The 21,677-nt window shown below is 38.9% G+C and overlaps 1 protein-coding gene across 3 annotated transcripts in view; it reads right to left on the bottom strand.

Annotated features, from left to right (window-relative positions):
- The window catches only part of NUBPL (NUBP iron-sulfur cluster assembly factor, mitochondrial), an 88,320-nt gene extending 73,655 nt beyond the window's left edge, over nt 1-14,665 (bottom strand). The window contains exons 1-3 of one of the 3 annotated variants that reach the window (XM_074909858.1): nt 14,456-14,665; nt 13,430-13,577; nt 8,686-8,720 (exon numbers count right to left, since the gene is read on the bottom strand). In XM_074909858.1, the coding sequence (XP_074765959.1) occupies nt 8,686-8,720; nt 13,430-13,577; nt 14,456-14,587 (315 nt within the window). In that variant the 5' untranslated portion in view covers nt 14,588-14,665. Of the gene's footprint in view, nt 1-8,685; nt 8,721-8,838; nt 8,965-13,429; nt 13,578-14,455 lie in introns of those variants that run through there. The other 2 variants (XM_074909856.1, XM_074909859.1) reach the window with 2 other exon arrangements.
- Nucleotides 14,666-21,677: the final 7,012 nt, after the last annotated feature.

The raw sequence follows: 21,677 nt of genomic DNA, 5'->3' as shown, positions 1-21,677 counted from the left end.
GCTAGCTCAAGGTAGGTTTCTTCTCCTTCACCACGCAATTCAACGTTAGGTAAAAAGTTCATACTGCTTAAGAGTAGCAGCTTATACAGAAAGCATTGGCCCAGTAAGCTAAGGTTTTGAGTTTTGTTTCTCCCAACTATTCCTGCATTTGCAGTATATAAGCATCCCTAGAATAGTAATAATAACCTTTTACTCAAGGTTTAATTATCTTGGAAAAGCATTATGGCAGCTACCAAGGGATCTTTTAAGACAGGCACAGCAAAGTCCAGATGATCTCTTCCAGCATTTCCAATGTTTTAAATCCCCAGGCGACAAAATAATTTGCACACACCTGGATGCTACCACATGAAACTGTTAAATCAGAATCACGAACACCAGATATTTCTCATGCTGGGTGAAATTTAATCCAGATGCATGAGTTACAATAATAAAAAAATTAAATTAAATTTTAATAAATTGTGTTTTCATACATACAACCCACACCTCATAAATCAGCACATCTTTCAAAGTACTGCTGTACTAAAATAAATCCTAAAAACCATGCATAACATCAGACACAGCAAAAAAGAACATCTGGGCAGAAGGAACAGATTACAGGGGAACACAAGCAGGACCAAGAAGACAACTTAAAAAGGAAGAAAGAAAAAAAAGCTCTAGGATTCCTCTCATGTCCTCCGACATTATTTTCATCTGCATATATATCTCATACTCAAAGCACATACAAGCATGTCAGAGTTCTCCTGCTTTTAAGTGATTTTCAGAGCACAGCACACACCACTGCCACAGGCACCCTCAGCACTGCAGGGAAAGGATTCAGGTAATACAACTCCACCACCTTCTTACAGCTGCATTTTCTTCTCATGAAAATATTTCCATCCTGTGCTACTAAACAAACAGCATTCCATCTCTTCAGTTGGCACAGCAATAACCAAGTTCAAAACAGCTGTTCTCAAGTTAACATTTGTCCTTTTCCTTCCACCTGCCCAGCTGCAGAAGAAAGTTTGAATCAATCTTCAAGTTTACTACACTTGGAAAATACTTTCTAGAGACCTGTATTTATTTGTTGTTTTACTGCAAGTTCTCAACAGCTTAAACTCTGAAGATAAAACTGACAATGTAACCATTCCCATTTGATTTAATCATGTATTTCCATGTCACTGGAAGCTACTTTGAAAAAAATATACTCAACTAACACGTGCAGAATTATCAACCTCTTCACACAGATCATTACCAATATTCCATAAGGCAGAGAGAACAAAAAAATAGAAATAAAAGTATTGTTGGCACATGAAAACACCAGAGTACTCTCTTGGTCTATTCAGCAAAGAGTGTACTTACTTACAGATGTTCACATTTACCTTCTTATCAGCGCTTTTAAGGTTTCCCCCCTTCTCTAGCTAATTGCTCTCCAGCCTAGGCTAACTACTGATGGGATTTGCTCTTTATGCAGCACTGGTACTAGCTGTCATGGTCTCATCCAGTAACTGGTAAACTCAAGACCACAAAAAAAAACCAAAAAAAAAATTACAGCATAAAGGACTGTGGTAAAGAACTACAACCTCTTCTGCTGCTTTAATATCACTGACTACATCACCCTTTTTACTTCTCTACCATTAATCTTCTCAACTAGATATTAATTTGCCCAATTAGACCTCAGTAAAGATTTCTGACAAATATTCAGCATAAGGTACATCTATGTAATCACTGCATCCTTTACCACAGTAAATACAGTAAAGTTTTCACTCCAATTTAGAAACTTCTCTCACCTACACTAAGAAATGAAGACAAGTTTTCACAGTCATCAGGTATAGATTCTGTATTTACAAGAAACCAAATGCTACATCAATAGATACTCTTGAATATATCCTTGAAAGATGAGAATCCTACATCTTCCTTTTGTGCAGTGTGCAAATTAAAGGGATAGATAACCTCACTAAAAAGATCCTTTCTTTTAACTTCTCTGGCAAGATTCTCAACATAATTAAAGTTCAGTTTATCATTTGAACTTGGCCGCTGCCTTGTGAGCAACAGAGACTTGCAAGATAGCTTTATTCCGAATTAATGATTTTCAAGCTCTGAACTTCGTTGTAATAAATCCTTTTGGGGGAAAAATTAAACTGAAGTTGTTGAAGGCCATATTAGACACAGTCCCTCTATATACTGGCAGAGAGGTCTTGTAAAAAAACAGTAAGTTTTATCTGCTCTGTTCTTCCTTATGCAGATTCAAAATTATTCAATTGCTATTATGTTTGTTCTCTTAAACAGGCAAATTTTACTATACATGGTCCTTGTACAGATGACATAGGTCTATGCTAATGACAAAATTATCTCTGTCTTTCTTCCTGTTAACTATTTTAGCAGAAACTCGAGAGTTGTTTAGTCTCTCCACCATACTTTTTTTATGTAGGTTCCCTTTTTTGTCTTTCAGGTAGTATTAACTATTAAATCAATCACACTTTCCAGACTGTGCAACCAAATGCAACCACTTCCCATTCATGTATCACAGATGACACCTCCACACATAATTCTGTGTTCACTGGAGAATCTGGTGATATTCATTGATTGCTTTCAAGTTGCCAAATGCTTTATTGAGGAATAAGCCTGATAAAAGACTTCATGCCAATAAAGAAAGGGAATTTAAAAAAAAAAAAAAAATCAGCTCACAAAAAGCTGCTATAAATAGCTGTTAGTCAACATAGCCTACGTTACTGCTAAACATCCACAGACTGACAGAATTAATTTCCTTTCTGCTCATCTTTTCTGAGACATTCCTCCATACTTGCTAGGCATATGTATCCCCACTGGGCATTAGCTGATGATATTATACTTTGAAGTAAACTCTGTAGACCACCAGAATTCCCTGGTGTTCAGCCTGGGAGGGATGGAGACACAGGTTAATGAGCTGTAGTTGCTCTATATGGTGAAGGATTCCCTACATTAGAGGCACTCCCAATATTCAGCAGCTGCAGCCATTACAAAAACAGAAATTCCAGCTTTGCTAGGTGAAGGTGTCAGTTATTTTTAAAGCTGGTGCTCTTAATCCACCACCAGGACTCTCAATTTACATTTTTAATGTCATTATAGATTTAGAGCTAATTCTAAACTGCAAGCAGCAACACACAGGACAAAAGGGAACTTAAAATCAGGATGGCCTCTGGATTCCTCATTTGACATACTGACACACCTCTTTTAATCCCTAATTCTCTAGTTTTTTCAGCTGCACACTGTTTAAGTGCCCAGCTGTAAACTGGACTGTGGCCAAAAAAGTACCACTGCAGTTTTCTCACTCTCTATCCTAGAAAGGCAGACTTGTTTTAAACACTCATTCTTCTGATGGTTTAAAAGCCCTTTTCCATCATATGAAGATCTTCTAGTTTTCTGCCAGCTACAGAAATTCTCTGGCACTATTTTCCACAACAGTCTGCAATAGCTCATAGTCAGATTTCTAAATAATCAGATACCAGTAATTCAACCTTGTTTGGTCTTCTTGCATATTATGTATCGTACTGGGGAAAAAAAAAATCATCTCAATACAGCACCATTTAAAAAATAAATTACCAAAACCCAAAACAGAATCCCAAACATTACTACGTCTCTACAGAATGCCTCACTGCTTTCACAGCATGCTAATTTATTATAAACATGCTCCACCTTTCACATCAGTGTCTGACATCGGCACAAGGCCTTCAATGACTCAGATTCAGGATGAAGGTAATTAACTATACATGCAATACTTCAAAAAAATTTACTAAGCATATAATCATTTGATTACAATAAAATATTTTAAGTGGTCTGTGTTTAAAAATATTTCTGATTTCACTCATTTTTTTACTTGAAAAACAGTAAGATTTTTAAAGCTTTATTTTCTCAGCTGATCTGGAAGCTGAGCTGTCATTGCATGGTAACCCCAGTCAATTCTAACTGGCATCTCCAGCTTTATTGGCACTTTTTCGCATTAAAAAGCATGAACAGCTTATCTATAGCAATTAAAGTCTTCTGATTCTCTAAACAACAAAAGTAAAGATGTCTAGAAATCAAACCCTAATAATTAGGAAAGCTGCATAGGAGGAAGACAAAACAGGTCAAAACTTGCCTTCATGCTGTAATTGTTCACTGAAGGAGACCATAATTGTCTAAATGCTTCTAGATTTATTTGTTCCCCCACATGGAATTTTTTCCTTACCAGAAAGAACTGTATATACATTGTGAAGTTATTTATTAACGCAGCACTCTAATAGTATCCTGTAGACAAACACTTTTAATTACAAGAGCCCAATACTTGGAAAAAAGCTGGAATGTAAATAAAATAGGGTGGATGGATTCTGATTAGCTTTAAAATTAATGTGCATTGTTTGATTAAACACACATTTTGACATAATTAAAACTAATTTTATTATCACAACAGTGAATTTGCATGAAGCCTCTGCTCATAACTACACAATTTATATGCTGTAAATTACCTTTCTCACATGTGTATAATAGCCAGATATCCATGAGTTTTCTGCTTTTAAAAATTTAAAAAAAAAATCTGCTTTGTGACATTTTGACTGTGATATTGTTTGAACAAGTGTTTTCATTTGGCCAACCATCGACTTCCCCTAGCTTTATTTCTAAGACATGGTGTTGGGCCTTCCACTGCCCAACGTACATGGGGAGCAGCACTGCACTCTCTCCGCGCTCCCTCCCACCATACAGAAACACTGATGGTCTTAGATTTAAAATACTTTATTGCTCAGCAACCCGTGAGTTTGCTTGGGAAAACAAAGGCCACTTCCTAAGATAAAATCACCCTTGGGGTATTTCAAATCTTGGTCCTGGTCTGCTTGACCCCATAATCCCCTGACACAGAGTCAGGCTGGAATAGTTAAAACTGATGCCCTTAATCACATGCCCCTGCTACTGCATGCAGAAGCCACTTGCTTATGCTTACATGCTAATTTGTTCCATATGGTTTTATTTCTTGCTCCTCTGCCCTCCACAACACAAAAACCATTTTGTCCTATAGTGAAAAATGTAAATCTTCGTGGAAAGAAAAGGAAATCTGACCAGGGAGTTCGCCTCATAGTGACAGCACAAGCATGCAGCCTCCCAACTGGATTTGTGCCATCCTTAGTCATGCACAGCTGGTGTTTGCTCACCAAAATACTCTGTTCATAAACAAGCAATCTCTATCCTATTATTGCTGCCATCTATTAATTCAACTTGTTTCTACTATAATAAATCGTCTCTGGCCAGGCAGCTTTCATAAATAGTCATTCTACTCTGAATATGAATCGTCCTGGACAAAACCCAAAAATTCTTCCCAAGTGCTCCTAGGGGAGCACAACTGACTGCTGGTATATCAAAAGAACGAAAAGAATCAGCTGTCAAACTAAGCAAGCAATTAAAAATAGGACACAAGGGTAGAACTTTAAGTTATTTGTTAACACAAAAAGAACACTATAGATTTATAGGTCTTGGTACAGGCACAAGAGCTTATACAATTCTTAACTAATCCATCTCCAACAGGTAACCCAGGGTACCAAAGCCTAACAGTTCCAGAAAGGGGTTAAGAGGCTGCCCTGCTTGTCTCCCTGGCTTTGCATCAAAAAAAACACCAAACCACAACTCCCAAAGAAACTACTTTGTCTTGGACATGGTATCTAGGCATCTAAATTAAATCCTGTCTTGAATTATTTACTCTGTAACCATGAGGTAAAAATATGCCAAACAGACCGAGCACCAGCATGCAAGACTTCAACTCCTAAATTCTAATCCCAGCTCTGCCAACAACACTGTGTGCCAATGACAATGTCCAAGGCTCTGCTGATGCCTTAATATTTCAGACCATCACTATAACTGAAAAAGCTTCCATATTAAAAAAAAAAGTCTATCTATAGAAACAGTAAGGTTCTGGTTTTGTTTTTTAACTACAGAAAGTATTTTAAGAGAAGATGACAGGAAGCCTTCTTTTATCAAGAGGACAAAAAATTCCTTTACGCTTTAACTGTTAACCATCTTCCAGCTTATGACACTATCAAACAACACTGTCACAGCTATTACTGAAAGAAGCAAGAATCTACTCTAATCTAATCTCACCTGAAAGCATCTTCCACAGATCTCCCTCACCAGAAAACAGTCATTCTCAATAGTCTGTGACCTGTATAATCTTAGAAAAAGAACACTTGAAAGATCAGAAGACAATGTAATTTTTAAATTCATTTAGCTCCAGTATAGTACTTGCTTTGAAAAATCAAGTTACAAACACTGAACTTGTAACAGAAACAGACTGTATCTAATAAAGGAAGCACAGACCTTTGTCATGGTGACCTATCTTTCTTCAGAAGCCCTTTCTTTCCTCCTTTAAACAGTACATCAAGTTCAAGCATCAGTTTCTATAAATCTGTATTTTGCTTATAAGAGACATAAGGACTGTAATGAAATTGCAGGAGGCTGCTGAAGCTCTGATCTACTAACAGGATCATTACTGCTTCCTCAGAAAGATATGAGCTTACAATAGGGATGAAGGGAAGGGAAACCACAGGAAGGTGATGCACAATCAGTACTTATTAAAAGTAAAATGAAGAAGTCCATTGCTGCCTATCTGAGGTCAAAGAAATTCACTATAAACTTCAGGATGCACCAATGGACTCAGGACAACAACCTCCTTATTTATTTCACCAGAACAAAACTGAACATTGCTATGATCCCTACAGTTCAGAGCACTGGACAAACCCAGCCTGGATCAGGTCCCAGAGATACTCATCTCATAACCCTGGCTCACAGAACTAATGAACTGAAATCGATGGGAGTACACAAATGAACACACCAGCAAATTCAAGCCCAAATGTTAAACATAAAACACAACGTATGCCATCATTATCTTAAAACAAACAAACAAAAATACATTAAGGCATGAACAAACATGGTAAGAGTTTATTCATCCACCTTAATTTCATATTTTTTAACATGTAACTACATCAATGCACAATTTCACCATGGCAGCAGCTTACTAAATTGTAACCATCGGTTCATGTAAGTCACAGCTATTTCATCAATTTCAGCTGCTCTTCATTGATTAACATTCAAACAGACACTGGTATCCAATTTTACACCACCACATAATAGAAACATCAGAAATGACCAGCATTCTATATTTACTTACATTTCTTGGCTCAATTTAATTTAAAATTACTCCTCAGTCCCCGATTTTCCAAATAACCTCTTCAATCATTCTAGACTACGGTCTCTCGTGTGCTTTACAAGTGTTTTAATGGGCAACTGAAGTGGTGTATCATACTACTATGTTTAAAGCCAGGCCTTTAACTCCTAACAAAGGCCATAATCCCAAAACTTGCGTATGTCAATTACTAAGAGATGCTTTACCTAAATAAACAATGCACTAAACTTCATGTTTGAAAAGTATTGGGCACAATCCTAAATACACTTAAATCAGTATAGAAAGTTATGTGCAATTAGTTGACGTGGTTTCCATATGAAATGACCATGCCACAACACAGATCACATCGCAAGGATCACATTCATTTCCTGAAAGTATTACAGCGAATGCCATGTTTTAAAGTTAATTAGAAGGAACCATTCAAGCAGTTTTGCTTTTCAAGATGACAAATTTTTCTCTGAAATCAAATTACTCCAACAGCCTATTTAAAACACAGAACTAAAAAATGTGAAATATCAAGATCAGATGCTATTACAAACAGTACATATTTCATCTAACAACTTTAAACACTCTCCTCTTATCAAGTATGACTGAGTTTCTGGACATTTTTTCATCTTTACTAAATTCCTACAGAAAGAGTGCAGATCACATGTAAACTTCACTCCTCCTACCTTTTTTTTTTCTCTTACTCATCTCTTAAAACAAGGAAAAGATGCCACATTTACCAGATTAAAGTATATGAAGATACTCTGTAATTAATTAATTAATGCTTTATGAGTACAAAACCAGCATTATACACCCTTAAGAAGTGAAGCTTGCTTCAGAGTGTACTTCTGTGTCAGTAGGTGTGTACAATAAACTACTCCCAGTTTATAGCAGCAGGTAGACATAATGAAGACCTGTTGTTTTTACACTTGAATGGTTCCTACTGTATTTATAGTCCAAGTAACAGTTTGAGCAATACCAAACTGGGCAATGATATTTTGTCACTCAAAAAATGTATTTCCAAGCTTTAGAGAAGATATGTAGCTTCTTTTTTTCCTCAGCCGTTTGTATGTAAAGTATTTTTACACATTAATTTCTCCAGAAAAAGTAAATCTTCAGAGCTATAAAAAAAAAAAAAACAAACACGTTCTGGACACCATCCAGCACTTACTCTTATTTTTCCCAAGTCAGTGCTCTGAAGTGATAGAATTCAATTATTTATTACATGTCTCCAACCTGCACAGACATCCTCTACTATGTCTACACATCCTCACAGAATTGCAGTTGAACTCAAGAGATACACAAGAGAAAGGAAATGGTCAAACCCAGATGAAGGATGACAGCTACTAAGTCATTCATGGTACTGATAAAATATAAACAAATTAATACAAACTTATAACTCCATGAAAAACAAATAAAGAAATTAACTGTCAGAGTAAATACTTAGATTTAATGAATGTGACTGCCTGCAGCAGTAACCATTTTATTTATTAGACACACACTCATTTCACATTAGGGCTGATAATTAGATGTTCACCTACCGAATCATTTGCTGCGAGGGCGAGGGCTATATTTACTGCAAGAAAGAGGAAGGAAAGAAAAAAAAATTAAGTGCAAGAAAACTTAATTCCTAAATATCAAGAATGTTATCATTACTAGAAAGAGAAAATATAATATAAATACATCACACTTACTTAATAACTGCATTCATCATCTTGGCTCTTAGCTTCTTGCACCTCTACAATATTACCAGTTTAGGTTGGCAGCAGCACCCACATTTCAGTCCAAGTTTGCCAACAGGCTAACAAACTCAAGCTAACCTGTAAAAACTTGCAAATCAGTTTCTAGAGGACACTGCAAAATAAAAATACAATCTAAGTGTTTTAAGGTAACCACTTGGCTTTTGGAAGGTGGACGCTGTACTATAAAACTAAAATAACCCTACCATTGGTAACCTTCACCATAGTCTATAGTAAACTTTCTTAAAACTAGAGATTAGGTAAGTATTGACCTACACTATTAAAGTATAGTGACCAGAAAGATGATCATATCCCTTTTTTTGATTTATTGTGATATATGAAATGTGGATATTTTCTGGATGAAGGTGAAATGCATGCTTTTCCCTTGATTTTTATGTCAGAAAACAAAGTCAAATCTACCCTGAAAGCATCTGTAACAACTAAAGAAACAAAAAAACAGGATGAAGCAATTAAAAAGACTGTGAGTTTGTTTACAACTTCTACATTTCCATCATAACTTAACTCCTATAACTAAAAAGCACATATAAGAAGTGGTATCTTTTAACAGCTCACCAGCTTCAATTATGTTGGAAGACCTCCTAGAAGCTTCAGTATACCCAAACAGTAACATGTTTTAAAAGAAAAAAAACAAAACAAAACAAAAACACACAGAAAAAAACCTCGACACACAGCTCTTCCTTGGGTAATATATTTTGCTTTCTTTACACACTGCTGTAATTCAGTCCACAGAGCCTTTTCAACAAAGATAAACTACGGTCAGAGCCTTGTTCTACTGGAAGAGTATGAAGGTACTGAGAACAAGCTGGGGCGACAGATTCCCAGCTTAGAGAACTTAATGTTGAGAAAGATAAGTTCCTTTAAACAAAATGGTGAAGAGGTTAATGAGGAAAATTGTACAGCTCTCCCTAAAAAGCACACAGCCTCTGTTTACTCCTAAACTGATAAAGCATATAGATTCTATTCTTCAGTTTGCTATTTAAACAGATGCTTGATTAACCATTCCCTGAACTGATAAGAAGAAAATTCACCCTCTGAAACTTGGAAACCAATCTAAAAGTCACAGATAAGGAGAAAAGACAAGCAATCCAATGATAAATAAAAAGGAAAAATCAACTGCAGCTCATGTCTGAAGTGGCACAAAGGAAGCAGCAAGTTACTCCACACACTGTCTTAAAATCACTTTATACATCTATCCTCTTCCTATACAATTATCATGTGTGGAAACTAAAGTAGGATCCATAAAGCTTTTTCAATAAAGGATATTTGACTACTGAAGGGAAAAAAGGGAGACAGTGGGAATAACATAGTGGAAAAAACTGAGAGTCTTTCAGCTGGATATCTAGCTGGACACCTCATGTTTTCTGTTGGATCCCAGTTGATTCTTGCACTCGTTTGTCTTATTACCATCAGTTCCAAGGGGGTGTAGAGCATAGGACCTAACCTGACCCTAACCTGTTGGCCCTAATTAGTAAGTTCCTATAACTAGGAGTGCAGGAGAGCAGGGCAGATATGTTCCAGTAGTTCATTACCACTTTTTTTTTTTTTTAAATTATTTTTTAAAACTTCACAACGGGCTACAAGAAAAGTCACCATGGTAACCCTGCCCATGCTAAACTAGCCAGCCAGTATCAAGAATGATGCACAGGGAGGTCAGTACAAGTCTGGGAAGGTTTATTAGTTTGGACTTTGTAACTACCAAATCCAAACTGGCCCTAGGAATAGCACAGTTAAATTCTCAGAACACTGAGCTAACAATGTAAATAAAACTTCTTGGCCCAAAATCAGACATGTACAGAGCCAGCTGTCTGTGTCTGCATCTGTGACATGGCTAATCTACATCATCAATAAAACACCTACAGATAACTAAGATGAACTCTCTCTGAAAGATAACTCAATATTTACATCTCAATGTAAGAGGCATTTAGAAATAGAGTAACTGGTTTACAACTATTATTTCTCAGAATATTTTAACATGTAGAGAAAGCCCAGAATCAAAAACCACGATGGTTATCCTGGAAAAGAACCATAAACGGACACTATTATCACCTTTGCCAAAGCCCAGACTTGCGTCCAGGCTGGTCAGGTGAATAAATGGATTTTGGTCTCTGCCTTGAAAGGGTGAGTTTCAATAATAGTACATCCTACATCTAGAATAAAAGCATGCAAGAGGGAAAAAAAAAAAACGTAAAACACAGTTAATATGGCTGAGATCAAACCAACACATGGTCAAACATATCAAGTCTCTTGAACAGTTACGAAAAATCTCAGTCCATTACTCTTCGCTAAAAGTGTCTGAAGGCCAAGATATTTGAAAGTATCAGTATTTTCCTCAAACTGCAGGATTAACAAAATGTGAGGAAGAATACCAGCCATTAATTTTATTCCACTTCCACAGTTGAAAAAAAAAAAAAAATTGTCAGTAAATTAGAAACCTCTCCTCTTCCAAGACCACACTTTGAACTCTTCTCATGCCAGGATCAATTTTCTACAGTACTCTCATCTTCAGGGTAATGCAGAAGAGGAGACAGAAGAGACAAAAAAAAAAGATACTTTGGCTGGATAAATACAAGATAAATACAGCAGAATGATGGTAAGAGACAGAAACTAGGCAAACAACAATGACAAAACACAACCAAAGTATTTAAACATGCATTGAAAAATATTTTTTCTATAACACAATTTCTTCTTTTAATCACTGACTATATTGATTTCAAAAGAACAAAAAGTGCTATTAGAAGCAACAGAGAATATAAATATGAAAGCTATACACAACAAACAGAAAGAGTTATTCAACAAATTAAGGAATGGCCCTGACAAACTTAACCAGAATGCATATCCACTTGTCCTGAAATAGATTCGTAACAACATAAACAAACTAGGGGAAAGAATATGAAGAGCCTTGACAGTCCTTCAGAGAGACACAGACTGTAAGACTGATTTTCTGTGGTGCTTGTGGAATTAGAGGTGTGTACTAGCCTCTTTTCTTTTCAACTCCTGTTCTCAACATGAGTCAGCGGAGTTGTCACCAAACATGTTCCCCACAAACCTCCACTACAAAGAATATCATTTTAAGTACATAATTCAGCAATGATGCCATGCAATACTTTCGTACGAGTTATCTGACCTTCAATTGTTCATCTGAACCATAACATTTCTTCTCATTTTAACAGACAAGTATCTAGATTACTTTTTCTTCTCAATATTATAAATTAATACATTAACAAAAGACTGTCCAATACAGCAACATCTGAATGGTTCATTTACATTTCAATTCTCTTATTTAATGCTTGCTGAGGCCTGATTTTTTTATTTTTAAACATAAGGGTATGAACTCCCAGCTCTAAGTATTATTTATACATGTGTCACATTTCATGTATAAATTACATACAGACACCAGTTAGCAGAACTTACATTAGTGTATTTGTTTGGAAACATGAGGAGGATAATCTGAATTTACTGTTCAAATTATGCTCATTTTGTAAATTGTGGATTTGCAAACAGGTATTTGGTATTTTCGGTAACCTGAAACAACCAGCCTATGAATTATAACCATCAGTCAAAAGGTACCTCATTAAGAAATGCAAGTGTTGAATGTTTTGCATGTCTTTGTACAGGAATGTGTATCCTATGTATAGAATAGTATATAGTGTATCCTATGTACAGAAAAAAAATACTGTCAATTTTTATTTTTTTAAGTACAGCTACTCATACTACAGAATATTATGTTTGACTTTTCTAGTATTTATTAAACAGTCAGTCCTTTACAAACATGGCTGAAACACAAACCACAAAATGAGAAACTAAGAGCTACATCAATGTGTTATTCACAGCAAATGGAGATGAACAGTAGACAACATTCAACTAATGGATTACTCTTTTCCAAACTACATGCTAAAGAAGATATCTTTAAACAAATTTCTAATGCTTTAAAGAGGTAGTTTCAAAGAGGTTTACCTTCAGAGTCATCTTTGTTGAAGTTCAAGCAAATTTCTGCAGTACTGGTAACCTATGCACTACCTTGTTCTACCACCTAGGAACTGCACAGTTAGAGAAAAATTATTTCAAAACCTAACGGTGGGGCTGAGTTCAAGGTGATCTGCAAGACTCTGATCAATTGTACGATAAATTTGCATGATTTATAACTACTGTTGCACCTTTTGTTTATGCAGCGCCTATGCAATTAGTTGAGAAAATTGAATAAATACTTAATTTAGAAACTTAACTAAATATCAGCATCCTCTACAGAGCACATGACACGCCAACATAGCACAGAGGTGCATTGTACAGGCACACCTAAGCTGCTAGGGAAGAAGGAACAGTATCACTGTACCTGCGTATGTTCTAAGAAAGCAGACGGTCCCAGGACAGCAGTGCACTATTAGGAAGTGTCTGCTCGATTTGCACCTCATTTAAAGCCAAGACCTCTGTACCGGCTTGCGACTCAATACAAGATAACGAACGACACAACAAGTGCCCAAATATTCCTTACAAAACATTCCAAGTAAGCAATTAAAAAAACCCTTACCTGCTGTTGTTGATTTTCCAACTCCCCCCTTTCCAGACGCCACGACCACCACCTGCTTAACTCCTTCTACGGGCTTCTGCTGCGGCAGCCCGCGTGACAGGATCCGGGCGCGTCTGTCCCTCAGAGCCTCATCCCTGGAGCCTGAGGACTAACGCAAACAGAACACAAGCAAATCCATATGCACCGGCCCGCAGCCTCCCCAGAGAAACCTGCGTGCTGAGAAATTTCCACTATGGGTCCAAACACCCGTTTTGCGGAGAGGCTCCGAAGGGAGCCTGCTCCACGGGCAGGCTGGCAGGAACGGGGCCTACTTAAAAATAACTCCAGCGGGCATTTTATTGAGTTCAGTATGATCGATCTTAACACTTCAAAGAAGCACGACGGCTTGTGTTAAAATAAACCCAAACACCACTTAAAAGTTGGAAGCTTCAAAAACCCGGCTAGACCTAGCGGTACCTTACGGCTGCTTCCAGCCCAAGAACGGCCGCTGACAGCGGAGAAAGGGCGGCCCCAGGCGCGGGGGCGCGCAGGCAGCGCTCCGGGGCTGTCCCCCCCCGAGCCGCGCCAGGGACAAGTCCCGCCTCGCCGTCCTGTCAGGAGAGGGGGTACGCGACGGCCCTTGGGCGCCCTGCGGTCCCTCCGCAGCGGGACGGACGGCCCACCGGCAGCCCCTGCAGCTCCGCACTCCCACCTACTACTTGGCTGCCCGATTTGACCATCGCGGCCGGGGAGCGACCGCTCGCTACTGCCACACAACTGACTCGGGTCCAGGCAAAAACCGGGCAGAGACTCGTCTGCCTCGGCTCGCTCCGGCCGCTGCCCCCGACCGCCCCGCGCCCCCAGCGCCTGCAGCGACCGCGACTGCTGACCCGGCAGCGCCAGGACCCAGCCCGCCGGGGGGGGGCCGCCCGCCGCAGCACCCACACGGACAGCCCGACCCTCCGCGGCCGGCGGGCGCGGCCGTCCCGCTCCCCTCCCGCCCCGGGGCGGGCCCGGCGCACGACGGACGCCTCACGCTTCACTCACCGCGGAGTCGGCAAAGGCAGCGGCGGGAACGGCGGCCCCGCAGCCCGGACCGTGCCGCGGCACCGTTGGAGCCCTCCCCGCGCCGGGGAGGCGGGCGGCGCGCAGCGCCCAGCGCCAGGCGGGAGCCCCCATACCCACCGCCTCCCCCGCCCCGGGCGCGCTGAGATGGCGCCGTCTCGCCGCGCCTCGGCCCGCCCCCTGCGCCGCGCCGGGCCGGGCTGGGCCGGGCCGGGCCGGGCCGGGCCTTTCCCCGATCGGCCGCTGCCCCAGCACCTACGCGGCCAGTAGCCCCGGCGGCAGGGCTGAGGCAGGGCCTGGGCGGGCCCAGCAGGCTGCCCCGGGGGGAGCCGAGAGCTCGCTGGAGAGGGAGGATTTTGCGCTGAGGGAACTGCTGCGGCTCCGGGCCTCGGTGGAAGAGACTAAGGCCTTTCCAGATAAAATGCCGAGCGGTGGCACTGTGAATTCAGCAGCGGAACCAAAAAGCTGCTCCTTGCCGCTGTCCCTAAGAAACCTGGGCCCGAGGAGGAAATACCGGGTGACTGTACGCGTTACAAATTGGTTTGGGTTATTCCTCTCAGTGTTGTACTTGTCCCCGCTGAATCCGGATCTGGTTTCTGTGCAGCACTCCTTCAGCATGTCGGTGCCTTTTGAATTCTCGTCTTGGCCTGCAAAATGGTTGGCCAAGAGCTTGGTCCCTTCTTGGCTTCTGTCCTCTGCAAATACAGTAAATATATCTGTTTCATCATTTGGGTCGTTAAAAGAACAAAGAGACCTGTAACAGGACAGATGCTACCTGGTGGGTTCTTTTAATAATATTAATATTGGAGCACTGATACTTGTTCTGGTTAGAGTTTTGGTTCTCCAGCCAGTTTACACTGACTCTGTAGAAGTTGCATCAAAACCATGATTCTGTTCCTTATGTCGTCTTGAGATTTGCTTAAATCTTTAAGATACAAGTCATCTACTGCTTGTCTCCCACCCACAAGGCTTGTAAGCATGTTGTGGAAGGAAATTAGGTCGGTTTGACATGATTTGCTCTTGACAATTCCACAAATAGCCTTTATTCATCTAAGTGGTATTATAGAAGTAATTAAGATCTTGGCAGTTACAGGCCATCAGTTTTCAATGATAAAATACAGTGTAGATAGTGTCCTTTGTTGGTATCTATTGTAATATGTAATGGATCAGAGGATTTTACATTGGTTTAAAGCATTATTATCATAAACATTTTCTCTCTTTGACAGTGAGCAGAATTTTCATCACTATTTTAAATGTTGGGTTTTTTTACTTTTAATACTAAAAGACCTAATCAAGCATTCTGCTGAAACCCACCACTGTCAAAGGCTTATTCCTGAGATCAGCTACCACAAAAAATTACAATGATAAAAATAAAATTTGTTGCTATCCTTTAAGTGATTCTCATTCAACCTCTCGCTGTGGTACCCACATGAGTATATTTTGTGTAGCTAGCACAGACACCTGAAGAGGTCAAATAGCTTCCCACTAATTTACCCCACTGCCAAACGAAAATGCAAAAGAATACTGAAAACCAATGAGCCATTGTATTTAAAATTACAATACAGATCTTCCTCAAGGGCGTTTTTTTCACTGCCTTGGGAAACCATGTTACGTTTTACCTTGCAAGAAACGTGCATCATTGGTTTTCCTACCTTGAGCAGCTGGAGGCAGTGTTAAAGTGCAAAATACTATGCATCTCACAGAAATTAAATTGGCAGATGTTACATCATATACTCTTTGATTCTGAGAATAGCTCTAATACCAACTGGAACAACCCTCACAAATATTTTTGTGTGCTTGTTTTCTTGTAAAGCCGATCTAGCACAAAATAAAATTGATTTTTAGAAAAGTAAGCTGAAGGAGTTTTCCAAACTGTCCCTTAAGAAAGAACAATCCTCAGTATTTTTAGTTTTACTAATTTCTTTTAGTACTTGTTTGTTAGTAGTGGGGGAACTAATATGGCAGTAGGTTGTATTGAATATGAAAAGTCGAATTTTGCTATTAGAAAGGGATTAAATTTGCTCAGCAATAAAGCAGACATTTTCAAAATACCATGAGTGTTAATAGTTGAATACACTGATCACAGTTTGAGTAGTATTCCACCATCGCTACTATTTGTGAAGACAGTTTTACAGACTACACACTTCTTATAATTGCTTTTGGCTTCCTATTTAAATTTTAACATTTGAAAATGTTTGCTTGACGTGTCATTGCAGTCCACACAGTGCTAAAATATGAGTCTAGGAAAATGCAACCAAAAATTAACAAAGATTTTACTGCCAGACTTCAATCTTTATGGAAACTCTAAGCAATCTCTGCATCTTTCAGAAAATTCCACTCCGGACTTTTCAATAGTTCAACAAAATGAAAAACACAGTATTTAATTTTAATGCAAATTGATAACTTTTTTTTTTTTAAAGTAAGTGTATTCAAAGGCTTTAAATTGCTATTCAGCCTGAACATTAACATGATAACAATGTAATTGATTTTTGTCTGAAAGTAGATTGTCTTGTGTTTAAATGTATTCTTTCTCCACCCAAAATCAATTAAGGGTATCCAGTTAAAAAAAAGAGAGTGTATTATCAAGACTGCAAGCTTGCCAGGCTGATGGAGCCCTGTGTTTCCATTCTCATTTCTGAGTGTCTGCATAGGACTGTATTAATAATACATTAAGTTAAGGACATGCTACAAACTCTTACTCATACGAGCCATCCATGTTGGTCACAATTTTAACTAGAAATTATATTTTAAAAGGCTAAAGAACTGTTCTTCAAAACTAAGGGGTCATTTTAGCTTCATGACCAGGCCTGTAATCTTTGGCTGCAGAGGTACAGTATAGTATACCAGGGCAAGTGTGTGTGGCATGGGGGGTTATTGATTCTTTTTTTTTTCCTGAATGGTCAGCCAGCACTGGCCCATTTAAGATAAGTAAGGTTAAAATGTTGCATTTTATCTATTTTGTCCACAGAGCAATAGTTACTTGGTTCGAGAGGAAAGGAAGTCTAAGATAGTTTTTGGCCAGTTATCAAAGCTTATGTGATGGACAATGAGGCTGATGTTGCATGATTAAGAAATATATATGAAAACATTAAATTATTATATAATCTTTCATATATCGTTATATAGGGAAATAAGATATAATGCCTTAAAAAAGAGTTATGGAAGTTGTGGTAGTTCTGGAGAAGCCAGGAAAACTTTCACTACTAAGGCCTTTTAAAAGTTAGAGGCTCTGCTTCTTGACCCTCAGACTGCTGGAGAGCAAGGAGGACACCTGGGGTCATCATGTTCCCTTTTTGCCATGCTATCTTAAACTGGAGCAGTTGTTCCCAAGCTTTTTCAAAGCTAAGCCTGTAATTCCCTGTGACTTCTTGTGCTCTTACCCAACAACTGCTGGTGCAGGGAGCCTTGCTGCTCTGCCCTCATTTCTGAGCTTCCTCAGGCTCCTTAGTGCTATCCCTTGGCTCAGCCCCTGCCCTGCATCTCAGGACAGCTGCCCCCTCCTCCCTTGGGCAGCTCTGAGGCCAAGCTAGAGCTGCTTTCATGGCTCTTGCCAGACTATCATTCTCCTATGGGGCTGACGAACTACCATCAGGCTGCAAAATAAGCCAAGCAACAATGCCTGCCCGTGTGAGTTCTTTGCTTTATCTTTGCTATGCTTGTCATGTAAGTTAAAGTAACTTCCAGGCTGCTTTACTTAATGCTGAGACACGCAATCTGGTCCTGCACAGACCAGCGTCAGCTTGGCAGGGCTCGTGGACGTGGGCTAGGTGTCATACCTGGGGGTAACAGGGTCCAGCCATATCAGTAAGGCACACCTCAAAAACATGTAAGTAGGGAATTTCAGGCACAAGGGGAGAAAACAGCTGCAGGCGTGTATGAGGTGAGTCCTTCTGTCTCACACTATTGCTTCTCTGTCATTCATTAGAATTTCTCTTCTTATGTCTTTTTCCTGCTAGGCTTACATACCAAGGCAGACATCACTGATATTGAGGCAGTTATGCCCACGTGATTGAAAGTAAATTTGATCCAAGGGATTTTAACAGATCCCAGTTTCAAATATCCATACAAAACAAGTGAGGTTTACCTGTATTTTCATATGGAATATTACCTTAAGAAGCACATTTGTTCATTATATATAGCAATATTTGAAACTGCAACACCTTAACAAGCACAATGAAAACACTTAAGAAACAGTAATAAGGTATTAATTTTTCTTTATCATGTGTATTAGTATTTTTAATAAATATAGGAACACAAAAGTAATTTCATCCTGCATCAATGCTTTGCCAAACCTTAAACAGAAAGAAATTATCTCCTTTGCTAAATGAGGAGGAAGGTCTGGCAGAATTGAGCCCAGTTTAGTTTGTATATTGCTTTTGTGTGTTCATTTTAATCAGTGCACTCCTTCATAGTCAAGAAGAAATGAAAACCTTATTTAAATTATCGCCACACTCTTCTGAAGGCAGTCATCAAGTTCTTCAGGTTAATATTGCTTACTATAGTAACAGTCACATCACAGTCAAGATGAAGCTGATATTACAGCAATTTTTCCAGCCTTAAGCAAGCAGTGCAGAAAATGAAGATATTTATTTTGTTGAATATGCCTTCCAGTAACAAAGCCACGTAATTTTTCTTGGGTACCTTATATATAGATATTCCTTGCATGAATGGAATTAACTCAAATTAACAGTATTTCCATACTTGAAGAAAAGAGAAAAAAAGTTTTGATTTTTTTTTCTAAAGTATTCCTAAACTTTGCCATATATTTTACAAACATTGAAAGAGAACTGGCATTTTCTTTCTTTTTTCTTTCCTTTTTTTTTTCAGTAATGGGTATAAATTGCAATGATAAGAGTCCCAAGGGCAAAAAGAGCCCTATTGTATTAGACATTGCACAAATACAGAATAAAAAAGATGGTCACTGTTCTAAAAGCTTCAGTAAACCAATTGACACCACTGGTCTGAGTCATAATGGCATTCAGTCACAGCTTTAATTTCTGAAACAGTTTTAATTCTACTCTTCATTCAGTTTTCTCAGTACTGAGCTTATGCTTTACAGGAATGATTTTTGTTAAGATCAGGACCTTGAGCCTAAATGAGTTCTGTATAGCAAATTAATCTTATTTAACCAATGAGGCTGATTGAGAAATTACATCAACTTTATTGGTTTTGGTGTTTAGTAATTATTTTTAAAATCTGGTTCATGTTCCAAACCAGCTCCATGGCCATTCAGTACTTATAATTGCCAGTACACTAGCAGCACAAGATATTTCAGATGGGCACCAATGCACTTCGGGTGTATGGGGACACTCATACAAATATGCCAGCAGCACCCTGCTCCAGAGTGTTTCAGTGTGCAAGGACCAATCTCAGGTGAAAATAAATGTGATCCAAGAACACTTCTTCTGGCTTCACACCCTGTTTGAAGCACTATTATGTAAAACTGTGAGGCATTCCACCACTGTGGAGCCAGAAGAGCTGATTCCTGGGATGCAATCCTCTGGTTAACCCTCAACTGTGACAGAAAGCAACTCTTCTTCAGGGTTTTACCTTGAGCCAGAGGCAGATCTGGGAATATAATCTGGAGTTCCTGATTTCTGATCTCCTATGCTGAAGTGTTACTGATTTACCCCCCCCCCTCCAAAAAAAAAAAAGAGAGACACAGTGCCTCAGTTTTTAAATTATGCTAATATCCTCTAATGTCAAATAGCAGGCTGCTTTAGACAGAACAAGTGAGGTTGCTAGCACAGGAAGTGGAGATAGGCATGTTTATAACTTGCCTATTTTCTCCTTTATAGGAAGCTTAGACGAAGGGAAGAACAGCCTAAAGCAGAGCACCTTTTTCAAGAAGCTGAGTGAGCTCCTCTTGATTCAGAGAATTTATCTTTGCTTTATTTTCCATCTCAACTCCCTGGGCGTGAAGAGGGACTCAGTTTATGTCTCCCTATAACAAAGTAACTAGGCTTCTCATTGTAATTGGTTCAGAGGAAGGTAGTTTTCTAGTGAATTCCTCAGGAAAGCTCTTGGTTTATGGATCTTGAAACTAAGGTCTGAAAACCAACTCTATCATAGAAATAAATGTAATTTGCATTCTTCTAATTATTGACACTTTCAGGACTGCAGTGTACCTTTTAAAATACCAATTTAATTGAACTTTGACATGAGGAAATATAACAGTATTACAGGAAATAGAGGGACTATTGATTGAAAATACAGAATTGTTTTGACACTAAGTGATTGTTCAGTTCAGCACTTGGCTTATTAGCTCACAATTAGGACTAATGAAAGTTGTTAGAAAAAGGTTTGCAAAGCAGAGTAATGTCATACAACCTGCCTCTTGAGAAGGGGGTCTGGCCCAACTTAACTGCTGAACCAGGGCCAGAATTGTTTTGTTAGTGAGCAAGCCCTGGCCAAAAGTATGTCAGGAACCATTAAAAGTGAAGATGAGCTGCAGCGTCCAAGAACATTTCCTGCAATTGATTAACTGCCTGGTAGAGGTGTAGCCTAGAGGTTCATCTGAATGTGAGCTGAGTCATTCTCCAAGCTCCAGAGTGCATTAGTTAGATCTGTGTTTTCTACAACAGGAGACAAAAGACTTCAAATTTGTGCTGGAATTTATTTGTGGGCATCAAAATTAAGGGTTTTTTTTAATACAGATGTGGCCCTCACTCAGACTGTCACTATGAAGACACAATTATTTTTTGTCCTATGGGCAACAGAGTATCCAGGGAAAGATTAAATATCTGTAATTGATATTAAAATATCCCAAGTTACAGAGTAATTGTTCTACCCAGTTATTCATAAAAATGTAAGCCTCCAGCAGTTCCAAGAATTATCTGTGAAATAAAAAGCTCTTTAAGAGAAAGTTACATGAAATACCATTTTTCTATTCTGTTAGAACATCAAATATTGAAGATAAAGCGTTTTACTTCCACTCTGTAGCAGCTATTTAGAATCTATTGTAAAAGAAAGAAACTATGACCCTTTGGCAGCTTAAAGAAACCCCAAAGATTATGTGAAAAATCTCCTGTTCGTCATTGCAGTGCTTCTGAAGTATCAAACAATAAAGTAATAATATCACCCCAAATGAGTTCAGAAACATGCATTAAAAATTCTGTGCTTTAAGAAAGTGTGAAAATTAAATACTAAAAAAACAATTATTGACACTGGAAGCTCTTTGAAACATGTTAAGCCACACTGGAAG

The sequence above is a fragment of the Athene noctua genome, chromosome 6, assembly GCF_965140245.1.
Source record: "Athene noctua chromosome 6, bAthNoc1.hap1.1, whole genome shotgun sequence".
NCBI lineage: Eukaryota > Metazoa > Chordata > Aves > Strigiformes > Strigidae > Athene > Athene noctua.
The sequence above is the reverse complement of the archived record's forward strand: the minus strand, read 5'-3'. Positions and strand labels throughout refer to the sequence as shown.